This window comes from Gnatocerus cornutus, chromosome 2, assembly GCF_029298725.1.
Source record: "Gnatocerus cornutus isolate USDA-ARS CGAHR chromosome 2, icGnaCorn1.1, whole genome shotgun sequence".
Classification (NCBI taxonomy): Eukaryota; Metazoa; Arthropoda; class Insecta; order Coleoptera; family Tenebrionidae; genus Gnatocerus; species Gnatocerus cornutus.
The window spans coordinates 19,275,715-19,295,413 of NC_142234.1; the positions used below are offsets into that span (position 1 = coordinate 19,275,715).

The 19,699-nt window shown below is 33.6% G+C and overlaps 1 protein-coding gene across 2 annotated transcripts; it reads left to right on the forward strand.

Annotated features, from left to right (window-relative positions):
• Positions 1 to 423: 423 nt before the first annotated feature.
• Positions 424 to 19,400, forward strand: Best2 (bestrophin 2). Of its 2 annotated transcripts, XM_088030284.1 has the most exons (10): positions 424 to 683; positions 12,665 to 12,775; positions 12,822 to 12,993; positions 13,664 to 13,793; positions 14,826 to 15,064; positions 16,466 to 16,591; positions 16,645 to 16,752; positions 17,218 to 17,454; positions 17,504 to 17,762; positions 17,888 to 19,400. In XM_088030284.1, exons 1-10 carry the CDS (start codon positions 613 to 615, stop codon positions 18,601 to 18,603), a joined length of 2,169 nt encoding a protein of 722 aa, XP_087886410.1. In that variant the 5' UTR covers positions 424 to 612; the 3' UTR covers positions 18,604 to 19,400. The 2 variants fall into 2 exon arrangements, with proteins under 2 accessions (XP_087886410.1, XP_087886411.1); XM_088030285.1 differs by lacking the exons at positions 424 to 683; positions 12,665 to 12,775 and having other exon boundaries at positions 12,929 to 12,997.
• Positions 19,401 to 19,699: the final 299 nt, after the last annotated feature.

The following is a 19,699-nucleotide window of genomic DNA, read 5'->3' on the forward strand; positions in this document are numbered from 1 at the left end:
ATCTTTTCTAGTTCCATCACGCAGATCGTGAAACGAATTTCTGTTCTTATCAGAATGTGCAATAGCAAAACGAAAATGTCAAGGCAAGTCTGAATTAAAAAGTAACATTTCGTCTTCATATAATGTCATTCATCCCTCAAATTAAAACTGAAAAATAAGATATCTTGTTATTTTATAATTATGTATTTAAAATTCTATTTTTAAGCAAATGATTAAAATTTAATTAAAAATTGTATTTTTTAAAATTAATTTTTTACAAACGCTGAGAATTTTTTCAATGTCTCATTTTTGGCGACCTTGTTCTGTTCAGTCAAACATCGCCGTAGACAACTAAATTTGTTTAAAATGCAATATTACTGGCATGAAACAATAGCTGTTGTATTTTGCCCCACTAAGAACACACCTGTAAGTTCACCTACAACGACAGTGATTGTTAACGTTAACTCACCAAACAAACCAGTCAGTTAGGAACTGCTAGTCGCGAGTGTTGTACCGTTGGTACTCATTTCCAGATTACCAATGTTTATCGCAAGATACAGGGTTCAAGAAAAGTGTGAGTGGGTGTATGTAGACGGTGTTGTGTGAAATTGGGCTTTAAGCCCATAGTGCAAAATGACTGTTACCTACACTGGACACGTTCCTAACGGAAGTACTTTCGGTTGTTTTTGGAAAGTACTTGGGCTGTAAGTTAAATCTTATAACTCGGGGGAAAATTTCGAATTTTTTATAGATTATTTAGAAAATATCTTACGTAAACTTATAGGAAACGTGGGTTGTACTCTGAATTTATTATTATTTAAATTTAATTAAAGGTTTTGCATTCCGAGATGTGAAAGCACGACTATGAATGAAAAGTCAAAGTTCAGAGTTCCTAAAAATGTATCATCCCCATCAAATGACCATTAGAAAGCACGAGCTTTTCCGAGTGGTTGGTTCACTGACCCCTCATTTTCTCAATTTACAAAAATCATTCAGCTATTTAACAACAATGTAATGAATTTATTCTTACATGTACACATTGTTTGAAAAATGTTAGCGACAAATTCCAAACGACACGTACTCGCATTGTTTATATCATAATAACATGGTTGGTACGTGGATAAAGTTTGTTGATAATTTGATTAATGACTCATATTTTCTGGTCTTTTGTGGTACGACAATGTTTTACCTACTAAACGTTCCCATTTATTTAAATTATCATCCATAACATCTGTCATAAATAAAAGTATATCCATACTTAGATCTGTTTTTCGATAATAAGCAAGTAGACAGCGGAACCGTTAATTTCCACTACCGCATTTTATAAAACAACCTGTTACTGGAGCCTGTTTACTCAATGTCACAGGCAAAGAATACATTTCTTAAAAACTAAATATTATCGATGTTGAATTAATTAATCTAGTTTCATTCTTCTAAGTAATTAATTACGTTCATAATTATTAATGAGTAACAATTTTTTCTGTAAAAATACGCGAGTTGACAAGGTTGCGTTCTGCTTTGACAATTCCTTCTTTACGGTTTTTCATTCATTCAATTTAAAAATTGTGCCCACGAGTGTAAATACCTCACCATTTTAATTATTTTTAAAGTTGTTTTGCGATTTGAAACTACTTCATCAAAAACGAATTACCTAACTAACATAAAGTGCACCAAAACTAGGTTTGTTTATTGATACATTTTTTTTCCACGAAGGACTTATCAAATATTTTAAAAATGTTTTTTCCGGCATTTAGTAAAATTGCACCGATATTGAAATTTACATGTGACCCACATAATTTCGTGTCAAATTATATTTACGTGAAATTAGTGTGCCGCTAATAAAAAATAACAATGCGGAGTTGTAAGAACTTTATTATCTACTGTTTTCCAATTTTATGTGGTATAGTTTTGCGTACTTACAGGAAGGAATTACGTATCTGACTCATTTTGATAAATTTCTACTTTTGCACAGTCAGAATACGATAAAACGGCCTTGCCGGTTGTGTCCTTTGTTGCAAAGAAAAGACCAGTAGATGCAGACGCTGTGGGCGTAATAAAACAATAACCTTTAAAATGCAACGTAGGCACATGGGTTTGTTTCTGAATTCGGGTCCATTATGTACAGGAGAGAGTAATAAATTGTGGACGTAAATATGTGATATAGAATTATATAAATGTTAAAATAAAAATTTGCAAACGTGCATTGACTTTAACTTGATAAAAGAGATATTTTGGTCGATATCTCGTTTATTTGTTATGGAAATTGAGCTATATGGGCACATTTTACGCAGAATTTCGCGCAGAATAAAAAAATTCAATTGTTTCTTTCGTCTGATAGTGGAATGCAAAATTTTATTTTTTTCAGTATGGAAGTAATATTTCTGAAAAACTGATCTCATGTCTATAAAAAACTGTTTTTAGGGATTTTTATATGCAATTTTGTTCGATATCACCGGAATTAAGCCAAATATTATTCTCGCGACTTATTACCACAATTAGCTTAGAAATCGATCTTCGATAATTCGAATTCAAAATTTTATTTTTTCAGTATGGAAGCTAACTGCTTTTCAGTCTCTAATTCAACCACGGTCGATATCTCGCTTATTTATAAAGCATTATTAAAGTATTGGTGCTCATTACGCAGAATTTCACGTAGAATTCAAAAAGGTAAGACTCATTAAGATTGGTCCACGAGTAACTGAGTTATGAGCGATCAAAGTTTCGGATATTGAATTTTGAGTTGGAAAATTATTCAAAGCTGATTTTGAAAAGCGTTTCTTGAAAATGAACCTAAAAACACCACCTGAAAATCTAATTCGGTCGATATCTGTATACCTGTATAGACGTACACTAACAAAAATTTATTGGTTGAGGCACTCGATAAGATTTAAAAGAAATGTAATCGTAAAATTGCTATTATTTTCCGCCGTTTGACCATATAATTTCTTGGTTGCTCTTAAAGTGTTATTGTGCAATCAAATTTAGGACAATAGTGTCATTTAGTTTCCTCGTACTTTACTTTTAATGCCACAATTCTAAGTAACAATTATTTTAGTAAAAGCTATTAGCTATTTCTGAGTCATAAGTCGTAAGTTATCTAGAAAAAACAACCAATTTAGTTAAATGTTGAACACTTTTAGAATAAAATTTTTCAGTTTTGTTTATGTTTCTTTAAAAACGTCGCTCTCTAAAAATTTTACGATAAATATAAAAGCAAAATTAATCGAAATAACGCTTGGAAACTTCTAAATCTGAAAATTTTAAAGACGAGAGAAAAAACTTTAAATAACAAAAAATCAATTTTATGAAATTTAATGGACAATTCAAATTAAATCGGAAATAAAATGCGAATAGTGAAATATTTACTGCTTGCAATGCTAACTGAACCGACCTTCATTAAACAAATCTGAATTGCACAAGAACAATTTGGACCACAGTTACAGGAAAGAGGAGAATTAAGGCCATCGGTTGCTGTCAGCACTCGAATAAATCCGCAATTTTTATTATTCAATTCATTTTAGTGAAAGTGTTGTTCTTAACTGATGACTCGGTACGAAAAGTATTGTGTCATAATTTTGTATGCGTGTTCAATTTCAATTGTAATGCGTGCTCGAAATTATTGCTAATAAACGATTTGTGAAATAGCCACACCTTCACGATGAGATTATTTCTTTGCTTACCTTGTCTGACTGAATGAAAATTCCATTTAAAACTTCAACCTTGTTCTGTGGTCTTAACTTCCTTAAAGTCATCGATGGTGACAACTGAATGCAAACTGTAGAACAAAATGTGGAATGTCGAAAGATCTTTGTAAAAGGACAAAAGCTATATTAATTGTACAAATAGCAGTAATAAATGTCTTGAAGTGGAAACGTTGAAATAATTGCTCGTATTTTAATGTCAGATAACTGTAAATCTTTCACTTAACATGTGTCTGTTGATTGATCAGGTGAACTGGATTGAGCTGTATAGACATGTATAGATGAATAATTTGAGTGGTCAGGTCATAAAACTCGATAAAACTTTTTATGATATTTAGGTACGTATATGGATTTACGTAATAGCAGAAAAAACTCAAATATACTGTTAATAACTTCAAGTATGCGAGCTGCTTTTCAAACTTGATGAGCGTGTCGAGGTACTGTTTAATCCATTTAGAACTTGGAAGTGACCTACGATTTTAAATGGATAACTTGTATTAGACTATTAAAGCAAAAATTTAGTTTTATTAGCTTCTGTTTCAGACGAAAGCAAGAGAGATTGCTACTTTTAATTATAATTTCCTCTGTTAAAATGCCAAATGAAACCGTTATAAATACATAAAAATAACTTTCGCTTATTTGAATGCATATTTATAGCTGTAGTCAATCAAATTTGCCCCATGTTAGACAACTTTTATGACACTTTTTATTGCTGATTCGGTTTTCGATAAAACTTGGTCTCTCTCGAGAAAAAAACAGTGGAAATTCAGTTTTATTTCTGTTCGTTTTACTGCAATTGCGTGCCATTTTTATCGGCCGTATTACATTTTGCACTAACATTGATATAACACGGTCAAAATTCAAGGAAAATGTTATAAATAAAGAAGAAACCTTACTCTTCTAATAAAATTAGTTTAGCTGCAAGCAACCATCGTGGTATTGAACTGCTAATATCAATTTGGACACCCATTTAATCAGGTGGACATTATGGAAAAATCCAGCGCCGAAACAAAATTTTCCAAAGAATGTAGCAAGAAAAAATGTTGTTGTAACGGTGATTGTACCTTACTGGAATTTTTATTCATCAGTAATGAAGAGAATTGTCCAATTTGGGTCTAGAGAAGAAATAACTTAACATTTAATCAGAAAATTCAATCTTGTTGTTGATACAAGTGCCCACGTAGATAACCAGTATGGATAATCTAAACAAAACAAACAGCTTGTAATTGACTCTTGATTTAATCTAACAATTTGTTTTTTATTTCCTGCTTAAGTTGAGTGGAGATACTTAGGTTTCACTCAAACAAAAGGTACTTTATGAAGCAAAACTTTTTTATTAAAAGTTTGTACTAAAAGATGACGAAAATTTTTTCAAGGAAAGATTTTAAAGATAATTAAGAATAATGTAGAGTTTTGAAAGATTATCCTTTGTAAATCAAAAAATTCTCTACAGGAAAAATGACGTATACAGTATGTCCCCGGATTGAGTTCACAAGAGGGAAAAAAAGTTTATTTTTCATTTTACAAAAAAATGACAAAGGAATAACATTTTTTGCTTATTTCAAAACAGATAAATCTGCAATTAAAATTTCAAAATTATTAGTTTGTACCCTTAAAATTAATTTTTTCATTATTTTTTTTATTAAATTTTGTAATCGTATTTAAATAATAGCAGGCTGTGGATTCAAAATATCAAATAGTGCGTTAGAGATTAAAGAGAAATTTACCCAATAATGCGTAAGTATTAAAAAATTGGAAAAAAATGCAATTGCATCCTTAACAATAATTGAGAAAATTCGAAAGAGTCTTAAAGAATTACGAGTTAGGATATGTGCTAAAACAGGTAATGGGTCAATCAAATACAGTAGAGCCTCGGTAATCCGGACTCCTGCTAGTTCGGTGATCGCTGTAATCCGGCCGGGCAATGGGCTTTGCGGGGGGACAGGCGAGGGCGGGTGTAGGTGCGGGCTGCCATGAGCCAATGCGTCGTCAGTCTTTTGTTTATGTAAAGTCTAATGTTTTATGTAATTTAACTTACTGTTTTTCTACATGAACATGTACATTTTTGTCTTTATGCTTTCATTTAAAAATTGATTAAAGAAACTAAAGTTAAACATATGTTTTAGTACCGTCAAATATGGCATACTATAATCCGGATGCCTCGATAATCCGGAAAGGGTCTTGTTTTTGCCTCTCCGGATTAACGAGGCCCTACTGTAGTGGAAATTGGTTTGAGATACAGAACAAATTTCATTCCTTTGGCATTTTTTGCAAGTTCATCGTTATTTTTTGTTTTTTTCGATTTTAAGAACACAGCTTCATAATATTAAAGTTTTAATTAAAGATTTATTTATTTTAAATTAAGCAAAAAATATTATTCCTTTGTCATTTTTTTATAAAATGAAAAATAAACTTTTTTTCCCTCTTGTGAACTCAATCCGGGGACATACTGTAGATGTAAATTTTTTAGAAACATTTGAAAAGAAAAGTTCCAATAAAGAATCAAGACAATGCAAAAAGTTTAGGATCTAGGAAATGCGTGAAAGTCGACCAAAAAAACTGTAAAAATCTAAAGGAACTAATTTAAAGAAACTGAAAGATTCAAACTTGTAATTTTTTAATTAAGTTAATTCAATGAAAATAGAAATTGTATCATAAAATAAAACGAGCTTTAAATACGAAGGCAGACTTCAATAACTACGGTTTCTTCTAGTGTTATTTCAAGAAAGAAATTGATGAAATAGAAATGAATATGGATTTTTTTAGTCTCAAAATATAATAATCCAACTACATCTATGAGTTTAAATTAAATTCGACGCGCAATTTACACCTTCACGTTTAGAAAGTCTGTTACAATATTAATTTCTTCTATTATTTTCGTTGAAAAAAGGGTAGACGTGAATTTTGATATCAAACTTTACAAAATGACGCAAATACAATGCAGGTCTAACCATAAAATTGGCGTTTTAATAGCAAACACAAGCAATAAAGATAAAAGGAATTAAAAACTGCTTTAATATATAGCTAAATTGGGCATATTGAAACCGTTTAAAAAAGGAGACATTAACACTTCTTCGCGGTCTTTCTACATCTGTCTAAATTTGCCAAAAACATGCAAATACTGTGTGGAAACTTTGCAAATATCTCGCGTCGTTGGCGACTGTTGTACATGTTCAAACAGTTTAATTGATGATGAATCATGTATTAACCAAACACTTCCGAGAAAAAACATTAAGCAAACATTGCCAACATTTCCCAGAGAGTTAATTATTGTCTTAGCAGCAAATCCAGGTGATTATCCCTATCACAACTCATATCTTAACCTCGTTAAGATTTATCTTGAGATTTGTAGATGCTATTGAAAGAAATTAAACTTGCATTGAATTTTTACGTGAAAACGACCTCATTCCGAATTAAATATTTAGCTCACGTGTATCCGAGGCGTATAATTGATCCTTCACCAAGGATGAACAGGAATGTTTTAATCTAAATTCTAGAACTTTACAACATGAGAACAATATAACTTGAAACGTGGTAAATTGAAGTACCGTGCAAAAGTCCACCTTGTGTAGGCAAGGATCAATAAAACATTAGTAACAACCTTCGCTGAGTTAAATAAGTTCAAGTTTAATGAAAAATGTTGATGCACCTCGGCTTTGGTTAATTATTTTCGCCCTTGCTTACAAAGTTCAGTGTAAGTTTAAATTTGTCTAATAAGCTGTGTTTTCGGAAAAAAATCGCGTGGTATAATAAGCCAATTTTTTTAATTAATTAGGAATTAATGTTAATGACCATTTATCTGACATGGTATTTCTCAAGGATAATCGAATTAACGTAATTAAATGATTTGTTTTGAGGAAACCAAATTTGTGCAGACACGCTACAACTTCATTTTGATTACACGTCGAATCTGATCTAGTTTTCTAAATTATTATCTTGTTTTCTCATTTAATGTGATCTTACAATTAGCATAACATTATTAATAATTAAGAACGTGCAATGTCATTTATTATTATGGTCACAACGGTTGCTCAAAATTTTTTTATTGTGGTCAATGAAAGAAAGACCCGATTCTCGTGTAGTTGTGATGCAAATGAATTTCTACAGAATTTACATGGCGGTTAACAATAAAAGTGCAATAGGTTGCTTATAACATACATACCATAATACCTACGAAGCTTGAATGCAAATAAGAGCCTCTCCTTCAAAGAAATTATGACTAACATTAAAAAAACACGTACAGTGCGAAAATCCTCCAACAAATGTCCCAATAAGTCCACTTTTATTCAACTAGGTCGCGAAAACTGTAATTATTGGCGAAACAGAATTTGCAATATCCGCGACTAAAGTCTGCAACAAGGTTGTTCAAGGCTGCGGATTCTAGCTTTTGTCCAAGATTTTACTCGTATCCACCTGGATATGAATATATCAGTTCGCAATTATTTATTGTGTTAATTGCAACATTGGAAATAAATAAGTACTGGAGTTATGTAATTAATTGAAAGTTATAACGAAGAATGTAATAATGTACAAATCGATTAGACTTGGAGCTGCTGCATTGAGAACCCATTTCCAATTATTTGTACATCTTAATGCCATTGAAAACAAGAAAATTATAATCATTTTGCTGTTGACTGGGCACGAAGCGGATGTTTCTTCGTTGAAAATCTAAAAGTTTCCATGTGTAACGTCTACGATTCAAAAACAATCAAATCGTGATTTCACAAATTAAAACGCAAAACCAAATAATCGCTAAACAGGTTTCACTAATAAACACGTAGAAGAATAAAATGACTTCCAAACTCGTATTTAAATGACGTCAATATTAGCACGGTGAAATTTGGAAAAAATACTCACACCAAACTTAGAAGCTACAGTTACTTTCACTCATTCATAAATCAAATGTAAGAAAAAATGTTTGCATTGTTTATTAACAATAACTGTTATGTGCAACTGAGTCAAGGCTGTGATTTATCTGAACTTGGCAGTTGCAGATTTCTTTGTAAGAAAGTTTTCATGACACTTTTTTTTTTCATTTTATTGCGTTGTTGCATCATTGGAATAGTGCAATCATCTTTATTTAAAATTGCACTTTTACTACCAGATGTTGGATGTGAGAAGAGATTCTTCTAAACTAAAATGAAGAATTGGCGTAATTTTACATAAATGGGCACCAGGTTCAGTAATCGCTGATTTTTTCCACGCGGGTAAATCCAAGTTTGATGTAAGAGCTCTGGGAGCTCAATTAATATTGATTGGGGAAAAATTAACTCGTGTTAATAAGGAATGAAAGCAAGAAAGTGAATACATTATTGATTAATAATTATTTTGTTGAATAATAATCCGCAGACATTATGTGCAGCTTTTGAAAAAAGATTTTACTGACAAAGAAGACTCACAACATTAATTTAGAAAATTTGTTTCCATAATAAATTAGGCTTATTAGACCAAAGTTGAACTCGATTCTCATTTAAATATTTAAGATGTAGGTAATCCTGTTGTTCAAATTTTACATTTTTACACTCTCAGATCTTAAATTCCTAGAACATACGGTTACGACGCGGAAGATTTCCCCAGATTCTACGTAGTTGAATGTTGGAACTTGAAAAACTAGATCCTCAGTTTCATACTGTGGATTATTCAAATTTTGAGATCTTATTTATACATACATAAGTTCTTATATGATAATTCTTCGAGTTCTGGAATATTCCGAGTATACATTACATTAAAAATTCTAAAATTTTCATCGTGTAATTCGTTTCTGTTGCAAATGTTGTAGTAGCGGTGCTATATGAATTAGGTGTTAGGTGTTAGGGTACAAAAGACGATGTGAATTCTGTCAATGTAAGTTCAATTTGTTTGTCACCGTTTATTAGAGCTGTCGCAGGGAATTTCACTTAACTTAGAACCTTTTTAAGGGCTCGCACTAATTAAATCTTGAAAACTGATTTTATTCAATATTTCGTGTTTTTGTGAAGCAAATTCAAGTTATTTGTGCTCATTTAACGATAAACTTCACGCAGAATCCGAAACCGGGCGAATTTTTAACGTATGTCAACAAATAACTGAATAACGGTCGTTTGAATTTTTGGGTAGTCGCCAGAGAGCCAAATTTTTGAAGGTTCGAAATTTTTTTTTTCGATGAAAATTTTTGAATTTTTTGTTTTTTGACCAAAATTTGTAAATTATTGGTCCGATCGATCTCAAATTTGGCCGGTTCATAGATTTTAAGCTACACTTTCGATAGATGCATAACTCGTAGGAATTAACCGACGTTTTCATCTCGAAAAAAATTATTGAAAATTACCCCAAAAAGACCTCTTCAAAACAGATTTTGGTCAATATCTCGAAAACTACGACAGATCATTTCTAAAAATTACCCCTAACCCATTAAGAACCATCTTCACAGGATATGTATCATAAAGTCTAAATCACAGGCAAACGCACCCACATGGTTCAAGCCTAAAAACTGTTTTATCAAACGATGTTCAAAAACGCACAGAGAAAAGATCCCATCGCGACGTCTATCGTCGTTCAAATCCCGTCACCAAAAGGAAAAAAATCCTACCTTGTTGGATCCAACGTCGCCATCGTCTTCATACACGGACCTACTGCAATACAAATTTTTTATTTAGAATTTTGTATTCATATTTTCAAGCTGACTGTTAACTTTCCCTTTTATCCTGATCCCTAAGCAGTATCGTCACGCTCCTACCACTGCATCTCCTTCAAGGAACCAGGAACCACTCACTCACTTTGTTTCAAAAACGATTTTTATTTAATTTTTAAGACACTACACATTTCTGCACTTAAAATCAATGGTGGAATAAGCAAAGGAGGAATTAACATATAATAATTGCAAAATTACAGCACACACGCCCAAAACCACCACCGTCTTCTCTCAAACTCTAAACACAACTGATTCCAATACTGAGATTAATACATAATTTCGTAATAATCTTTTTCTTTTTTCTTTAAATTATCTAACAAAATATGTATAATCCGGTGGCGCTAGTGCCATGGTCGAACGTAATGAGTATGAGTTTTTAGAAGAGAAAAAAAATATTCCAACGATTTAAAGACAAAACTGGGTAGTTTAATATTATATTTACAAATACTGGTGTAAAATGTCCAGGCCTAGTAGATTTATAATTAGAACAATTTAAAAATCACAATCAGTTTTATTAATTAATATTTGAATATTATTGTCAGCATATTATTGTTAGTTGTTCAGTATTATACAAGTTTTGCTGCAAAAAGAAACAAAATAAATAAATAAAATGTGAGAAAAACGATGGCGTAAGTCGCATATTTCAATCTCGCGTAGTTCCGGAGATATCCTGCTTTAAAAATTCCCGAACTTTTAAATTTTTACCTTTTTGCAAGAAAAAAGTAATGTCTGTTGTATGACTTTCCGGTAGCCAAACCCCTGGTCGATCTTGAGCTACAACGGCTCTTCGCGCAGCCCCCATCTCATCCCTTCCCGGATTTTGTTAGATTGATATTTAATATTTTATTTCTCAGTTTTGGATTCTGCGCGAAATTCTGCGCAAAATGGGCATCAATACTTTAAGATTGACCGGATTAGATTTAGAAAACTGAATTTTTCGCGAAATTTGAAACCAATTTTGTCTTTTAAACTTTCAAAACTCTCAATTTGACAATGTCAAATTACTTAACAGAAACAAAAGATTGCCAACCGAAAATAATTTTTTTGGTCGCACAATATTTCTTACGAGTTTGAAGCTTATGAACGTCATCATTTTAAGAATTAACAATATAAATATTCAACGATAAACAATTTATTATTATTACAACTAAACTAGGCACCTACTTCCGTGGTTTAAAGGTCTAACAACAAAATTCATTACAGCTCCACAAGACAATAGCTTCAATTAGTATTTATTAGACATCTATGAAATATTCACGTAGGTACAACAATACATGCGACTCGATGTAATAAATTTCAATGCTCTGAATGTAGGTGCTAATGTAATCAGGCCACTTGAGGGTGTAATTTGAGTTGGCACAAAATTTGGATCTGCAAATGACATTATGACACACGAAAGCGGTGTAACACTCTGTAACAAAATTTATTTATTCGTACTGCATATTTCGTGGCCATTATTTGAATATTTAATGAAATTTTATTGTCTGGAATCCCTTTTGTTTGCTACTTAGAAAAACGCGATTCTGAATGAATAAATGAGCTGGTTATTTCCAGATTAAACGAAAAACGAGTGGGATAATTTGACCACTAATCACATTCGTGCCTTCAGGCAGAAATCAACAGTGTTTCCAAAATAATCACAGACGATTTGAATAGCAAATTAAGTTTTGTTTACAAAGAAAGTTGCAAAATTAATTAAAATATACATTTCAATATTGGTATTGATTGAGAAAATTAGCACTAGGTCTGAATGGATAAAAAAACCCATCATAACATGTAGTTAACTTTTTTATTAGCGATCTTGGCTCTGTCGTAAAACAAGGAATTTATCTCAACCATCAAATTTCTGTTTTTCATGGAGATTTGACACCATTAGCTTTGAGAATAAAACCTGCATTTCAATATCACAAGTGAATAGTCTTATCTTATCACTTTAATTTCACTATCCATAGAATGCACCCAAGTGGCTCATTAAAACAAATAGCCTTCGCAAATGCACGACCACTGAATAAAAGCTACACGTGTCGTCTAGTCCGCGACAAGAGTGAAACTTTTACGGAAAAGAAAACGAAAAAACGTCAAAGTTAAATCCTGATTCGGATTTAGATCATTGCTTTTCAGTAACAATAGTTCACACATTCTTTGTCTAGAAATTAGAGGCGACTTTCTCTAGAAATTTCAAAATTAAAATCGAAAAGCAGCTGCAATGCATACCATTACCGTCTAGACGTGTGCAATGTTCTTAAAACCTTAATTACTACCTTCATTTTTACTAAACTGCCATACTAATACGTAGAATTTCTTTTTGTTTCAGATGGAGAGGAAGCGTTTACAAATTAGTATGGAGGGAACTTGTAGCTTATTTATTTTTATTTTATTCAATTAATTTTTTATATCGGTTTGGACTTAATGAACAACAACAAAGGTGAGTTTTGGCGAAATTTGACAATTTACTAATTCCATCGTTTTAGGACATTTGAAAAAATACGATTGTACTTTAGTAGACAAAGTGAGACCATACCAATGTCGTTTGTATTAGGATTTTATGTAACATTGGTAGTTAAAAGGTGGTGGGAACAATACAGACTGTTGCCGTGGCCTGATACTCTTGGTCTGTTTCTGAATGCGGGTATTCCAGGTGCGGTAAGTACGTATGATTCGATGAAATTAGAAGATCATTTTTATAATGAAGAAGTTTTTCAAGAAGTTGCGTCATTTCCATTAGTTTTAAAAAGTTAGCCAAACAAGAAAGAATGCAAATTCGCCGCTTCTAGGAACTGTTTTCGAAAGGTTCGCCTGTTTATTGACGCGGAATATAAATCTCTATTGTTAAATCCTGCAGCAGAATTTGCACTTTGTTCTCCATATTTATTTAGTCAGTAAATTGATAACTTCCTTTCAATTTTGTTTTATGGAAATGCTAGCTAATTACTGAAACACGTTCTCTCATTATTAGTTATGGCATAAGCATATTATCAATGTCATTTTCCGAAAAAATCAGAATGAACTCCAACTATTCGAATTTTCTCCTTTTTTGAAACCAGTCCATCCATCTAAATCCTTGATATCTAGATCTTGTCCTTGATTATAGATTGATATTATTCAACCTTTATTATCTGTGCTTTGAAAAGATCAATCACTCTTTAATGATGAACCCGCCAGCGGCATCAAATTGAAATTGCACTCACGAAATAATAGCAACACTCCCATTTCTCAAAAGCAATAACCTTAGAGGCTATTGCACTGATCATGTTCATGTTATATCACTGAATCATACATGATCGTGACATTATTTATTTATGTTTCGTTCCAGGATGATAGACAAAGACTGATGAGAAGAAACATAGTTAGATATGCAGTTTTATCCTACGTTATCACTCTCCAGAGGGTGTCATTAAGAGTGAGGAAGAGGTTTCCGACGTGGCAACATGTTGTGGACTCTGGTAAGGTTCTTTAGCAGCAAACCCGCGTACTCTCTGGTACAATTTTAGTCACGTGTCTTGATCCTTTTTGGCATATGCAAAAGTCGGTCGTCTTGTTACAGTTTCTATCTAAAACTGTTGCAATCGCTGCGTTTCTAACTACATCAAATCGTTTGAGTCATGAAGTTTACCAGAAATATTGCACAATTGGTTGTTAACCGTAATGAACCATTTAGCGACAAGAATTGAATTGTATTTGCACATATGAATGAGGCTTGTGGAACAAGTATTGGCATGTTTACAACGAATCGACGACGTCCGGACAATATCAATCGGTAGTAAATTTTTCGAGTTGCAAATTTGGCAATGAATTTTCAATAGGAAAGTCATCGGCGATCAAACAGGATGTTCCCATTCTAGCACCACAGCTTCCTTTCTATTCAAACTCAAAAAACAATCGTGAATTTCCGGTGAACACATTATTACTTGTAGCGCCATCGGTTGTAATGCTAGCAATGAATCAGCCAGATACTGAAGACATTTTTTTGCTGCAAGTAATGCGGTAATCCGTTAATCCAAATCCGCTGTGATTATGGATAAGCATGGCGCACGTGTAAACAACAAGTGCTTATTTCTGTTTTAATTATCTGAGCGAGCACGAAAGCCACTCATGGTAAATTATCGTCCAACTACAATCGGACTTTGCAAAATGTCCGTTTTTTACACGCAACAATTTTCTCCGGCATCAGAAAAGGTACACAGAATTGAAAGAACGAAGTCTTTGATGGGATTCACATTTTCTCACAACCGCATTTTTCGAAATACCTCCGCCTCTGTTAACTCATTAGAAAACCGTCCCCACAAAACGAATTTATTTATACAAAGCAATTTACATCATTTACCCGGTAATGAGTCTGAGGATGGGTAATTGGAACTGGAAAGTAGTAGTTCGCAATTAAATTATCAATCTCCAAAGACGCCAGCAGTCGCGACACCGGAAGCAGTCATCTCCAGGAAACCAATTTCACTTAATGGAAATCTTTGTTTTTTCAGGTTTGATGTTAGAGAGTGAGAAGAAAATCTTCGAGTTAATGGATGCGAAAACTCCGATGTCGAAATACTGGATGCCTTTAGTGTGGGCCACCAATCTCATTATAAGAGCACGAAAAGAGAATTTGATCTGTAGCGACCAGCTGGTACAAACGATTTTGATGGAACTTTCCGATATAAGGAGAAGACTGGGGTCGTTAATTGGGTACGATACTGTTTGTGTGCCGCTGGTTTATACGCAGGTGAGGTCGTTGAGAGGTTTTTTAATAGGCAAAGTTAATTGGTGTTTAATAAATGGCAATTAAATTGTAATTATTCGAGTCTAAAGGAGCTTCATCAGTTTTACATTATGGAGTGGAGTCATTTTAAAAATTTATTTAAATATTCTAATTGGTTTGTAACGAAAAGAGGTCTCACTTACTCTTCTTAAAAAGTCTGCGGTTTTTAATTCTTGTACTTCTAAATGATTAGATAATTGTTCTAAGGACACGTGACATTTTTTGTTTGTACTATTCATTTACATAATTTGGCCTTTTTTGTTGCCCAGTATTTATATTTGATTTATGTAATTTAGACATGACACGGCAGAAATCTTGTGCACTGATGTATGGGCCTCCAACTACAATTTGCGAACACGATTTTTATCATTATGGAATAATTTTTAAGCCGTAGAAATAAAAAATTCTAAGGTTGTACTGAGGTTAATTCAAAAACCACAGGCTTCCAAGCATGCTCTTTCGTTTCAACATTCCAAAGTAGATATGTTACTGAAGAATCTGGTTCGACTTATCATCCAAATTATTAAAAATAAAGACGGACAATGTTAAATAATCACAACTATAAAATTACATTGAATTTACTGTATATTACCGCAGTCTCAAGGTGAACAGTAAACATTAATTACAGCAGCTTTTCGAAAACCGGTCTGTGTCTTGACCCCACTTTAATATCTCCAATATCCATGATACCATTCTTCATTAACTGAGGAAATAAGTCGGAACTTACACAATCTCAAAAACTGCAACTAAATTAATTAGCAAACCTTCGATTTTGTTGTACCATATGCTGCTGGAGTTCCTGACACACCTGTAAAAATTGCATAGAAACTAGGTACCTTAATAACGTCGGTACTGTTATACTCGCACCCAAGGAGTTGATCTTGAGAACTCGTTCCGTCGTCGGAAAAAAAACTCTTTGAATACAACAAATACTCTTACTACTTTCTTGGTACTGAAAGTATAAGAAAGCAGTTGGATACAAACGGTACAACGCCGAGTAACCTTGCACGAAATTGCCAAATGAATGCTATTATTAATTTTTTATCACAGAAATGATTCTTACCAACCGTGAAGGTTAATCAGTCGTGTGATGAATGATTCATTTTTACTTAATTTCCGAAAATTTATCTCTGATTTGTTACGTAAGAAAAACTTCCAATCATTTACATACAATCATTTTAATTGTTTCAACTATTCTCATTAATCCACGATGAGCAGGATGTCCAGGATTAGCTAACATGATCCTTGAACTTCTTCCGATTCCACCAGTTTCCATAATTCGTCGTAATTATTAGAAAATCATGCAAAATTGCATGACTGTTCAACTTTAGATGCAGAATTGAAAAATCTATCTTCTGTTTCTAGGTGGTGTCTTTGGCCCTGTACCTCTACTTCGTGGCTGCCCTGCTGGGCCGCCAGTTCGTGGCGACCGGAGACGACAACAGATTCGAAATCCTCGACATGTACTTTCCTTTCTTTACCGCAATTCAAGTGAGTCAATGTTAATGTGCTCCAAACAAGGAAAGTTTAATATTTTCTTCCAGTTTGGTTTTTACGTGGGCTGGTTAAAAGTGGCCGAAGTGTTGATCAATCCGTTCGGCGAAGACGACGATGATATTGAACTGAATTGGCTCATTGACAGACATATCAAGGTAATTTTTAAGTGTAGTAACCTCTGGTTATTGCACGCACAATTTTAGGCGCACGTTTTTATCTAAAATCGTAGATAACGGAGGTTTTTTTGGTGCTATTGAGCGATCTAATGAAATTCGGTGTGGATGATGGTGGTCATGAGATCTCTGACCGCAAACCGCACTCTATAATTGAGACTTGGTACTAACCGTACTAAAAATGATTTACGATTTTCAATGTCAAGTTTAGAAGAGATACCTTGATGCATCGAAGAGAATTTGGGAAGTGAACAAGGTGGCAAAAGTGGTCAATGTAACCAGAACTAGTTAATTTTTGAAATGTTGTGGCCTTGATTACTTCTTAGATTCTCTTAATATTTGAAGGTACTAATAAAAATTATTCTGTAAAATAATTAACTTACTTTTCATTGATGGCAAACCGTGTCAAGGTCTAATGCGACAATTCTAACAAACTTTGATTTTCAGGCTGCTTATATTATTGTCGACGAGATGCACGAGGAACACCCAGAGCTCCTCAAAGATCAGTACTGGGACGATGTGGTACCGAAAGAGCTACCATACACCGTAGCCTCTGAGCATTACAGAAAAGAAGAGCCTAAAGGTTCTGCGGAGCAATACAAACTAAAGTCAACAGATGGATTGTACGCGAATGTGCTGGCACCAAAGAAATCACTGATACACGACGACATGTACGCCGATTACGTAAGTTTGCAAAAAATGGAAAGATTGGAATTACGCTGAGATTTCTTAGGAAAGCGTGGACACGCCTATAGTTGAAAGGAGGAAAAGTTCCAACTGGTTTACCCGCCAAATTTCCCGAACTGGGATGGGTTCGATTAGATCAGCCTCAACTGCGTATTCTTCAGGAGGGCTATTCGGGCGACACCGCGGAAATTCCGTGTACGCAAACCCAGAGAACGGACAACTCCCAGGAGTAGCGCCCCCGCAAAAAATGTCAATTTATGACAGACTCGTTGGTCGTAAATCAGGGCGAAGTCAGAAAAAAGGAGGTACCTAATATTTCAATTTTTTGCTTCAATGAGTTTTATTATGCGATAAAAATTTGCATATTACGCAGTACTTTTCCATTCGCTTTCTACCCAAGATTCGATGGTACTAATATTTTTTCTTCAAGTTTCACGACTCAACGGTGCAGCTCCCATGCAAGTGAAAAACCGGCCAAGAATCCCTACACCTGACGTGACTAAAGAAGTAATAGACCGAGAAAACCGCATGGCTGCTGCTGTTCCCATTCAGAATCAGATGACTCATGGAATAACATTGATGCCGCATCTTCAAACCGCTTATCCCAACTATCCCAGTGGTGATGGTCCAGTGGTGCAGGTGGTCCTCTCCCCAATCCAGGAACTTGATGGTACAGGCTCTGTCAACAACACTCTACATCCACACCAACCGGGAACTGCAGCACTCGCTCAAGCTGTTTTGTCTCCTGTCATAACTCCCGTTAGCGTCCCTATGACAGTGTCGCAATTGACCAGTCTGGGACTCGCTTCGGTTCAAAACAGTCCGTTATTGACACGGAGTACCAATAAATCAAATGTTGTGTCTTACGATGGAGATAAGACAATTTCGCAACCACTAGTATTGACGGAAATTGCTCCCGCAGAAGAGGAGATACAACTCACTAGCAGAAGTAGTGATGTCTCTATAGCCTCTTCCGGTGGCTCCAAAGGGAGCAAGAATTCCACAGCGACAACTTCGCTAGTTTCTCCAGACGGCGCAGGACCTGTTTCTTTAGCTTCAGTCGACGGGACGAGGAGTAGGAAGACTTCGGCGGTTTCTCAAAATACCAATTCCAATTCGTCAAAGAGAGGAGAAGTTTACGTTTGATAGTTGTCTAATCAAAATTGTGAGGGTAGAAAATATGCGTACTTTTCTGTTAGAACAATGAAATTTTTAGTTGAATTTTAAGCAGAACGTTAGTAAAGAGTAAGAAGGAACGGTTTTAATTGTGTCCACAGAATTGGCCCTGATTTAGTTCTTCAAGTACTTTAATATTTACTTAATAATGTGTTTGTTCATGGATAGATCGAGATCAAGTTGCTTCATTCTGTTGTAAAATATTTGGAAAACTATAAATAATTCTGTACCTGAGAGCGAAAAGCAAAAGTTTACATTTGAGATTGATAAAATATTAGTAATGTTTGAATGAAGTTGAGATTTTTTGTTCTCATGTACAGACTATACCTATCTGTTTACATTAGCATTTAAAACTTGTGCTTTTTTGGTTTGCCAATTTATCTTACCTGAAGTAAACGTGGGTTATGTTTAATCTACTTGTGATATGTTCATAGTGTGATAAGAACTGGAAATATAACATTTTAATACTTAATTAGGTTAAAGAATCAAAAAGCCATTTTAAGAATGTGTGATGATAAATTATTATTTATTAGTATTTTAATTTTGATCACATTGTTTTAACTGTTTAAAAAATATATTTGGTGCAAAGAATTTTAAAAAGTCCAGCATACAAACTATAATATTATTGTAAGTCTCATTTAGAAGTAGTTATGGGGACTATGTATATAAATTACATTATATTATTATATAATTTGATTCTGTACGTTTAACGTATGCCTGTATGTCTAAACATAGGTAATTTTTAACAATAAAATAACATGAACTATTGTAAATATTTCATTTAGTGTTTCATAATTCTTGTTTTAATGATCAATCATATAATAAACTTTATTAATAAAATTTCTAGAAGATACTTTTAAACACAATAATAATAGAGAAACTACTGTGATGTCACTCCAGAGTAGTCTTTGTATTAATTTACGTAAGTTTCTGACATTTCGTTATATCACAATTAGGTTTTTAGGCCGCCGTCCTTTTTTAACGTTTTTGGAGGCATGTAAATAGGCCAAAAAACGGCATTTGGCGGCCTAGGTCTTTAAAAGGAAACTAGTTATTTTTTTGTTTA

Coding starts and splice junctions, on each gene's coding strand:
- Best2 (XM_088030284.1), top strand. CDS start 613: ATGACTGTTACCTACACTGGACACGTTCCTAACGGAAGTACTTTCGGT. Junction 13,794..14,825: donor GCAACATGTTGTGGACTCTG/GTAAGGTTCTTT, acceptor TTGTTTTTTCAG/GTTTGATGTTAGAGAGTGAG. Junction 17,455..17,503: donor ACGACATGTACGCCGATTAC/GTAAGTTTGCAA, acceptor GAGATTTCTTAG/GAAAGCGTGGACACGCCTAT.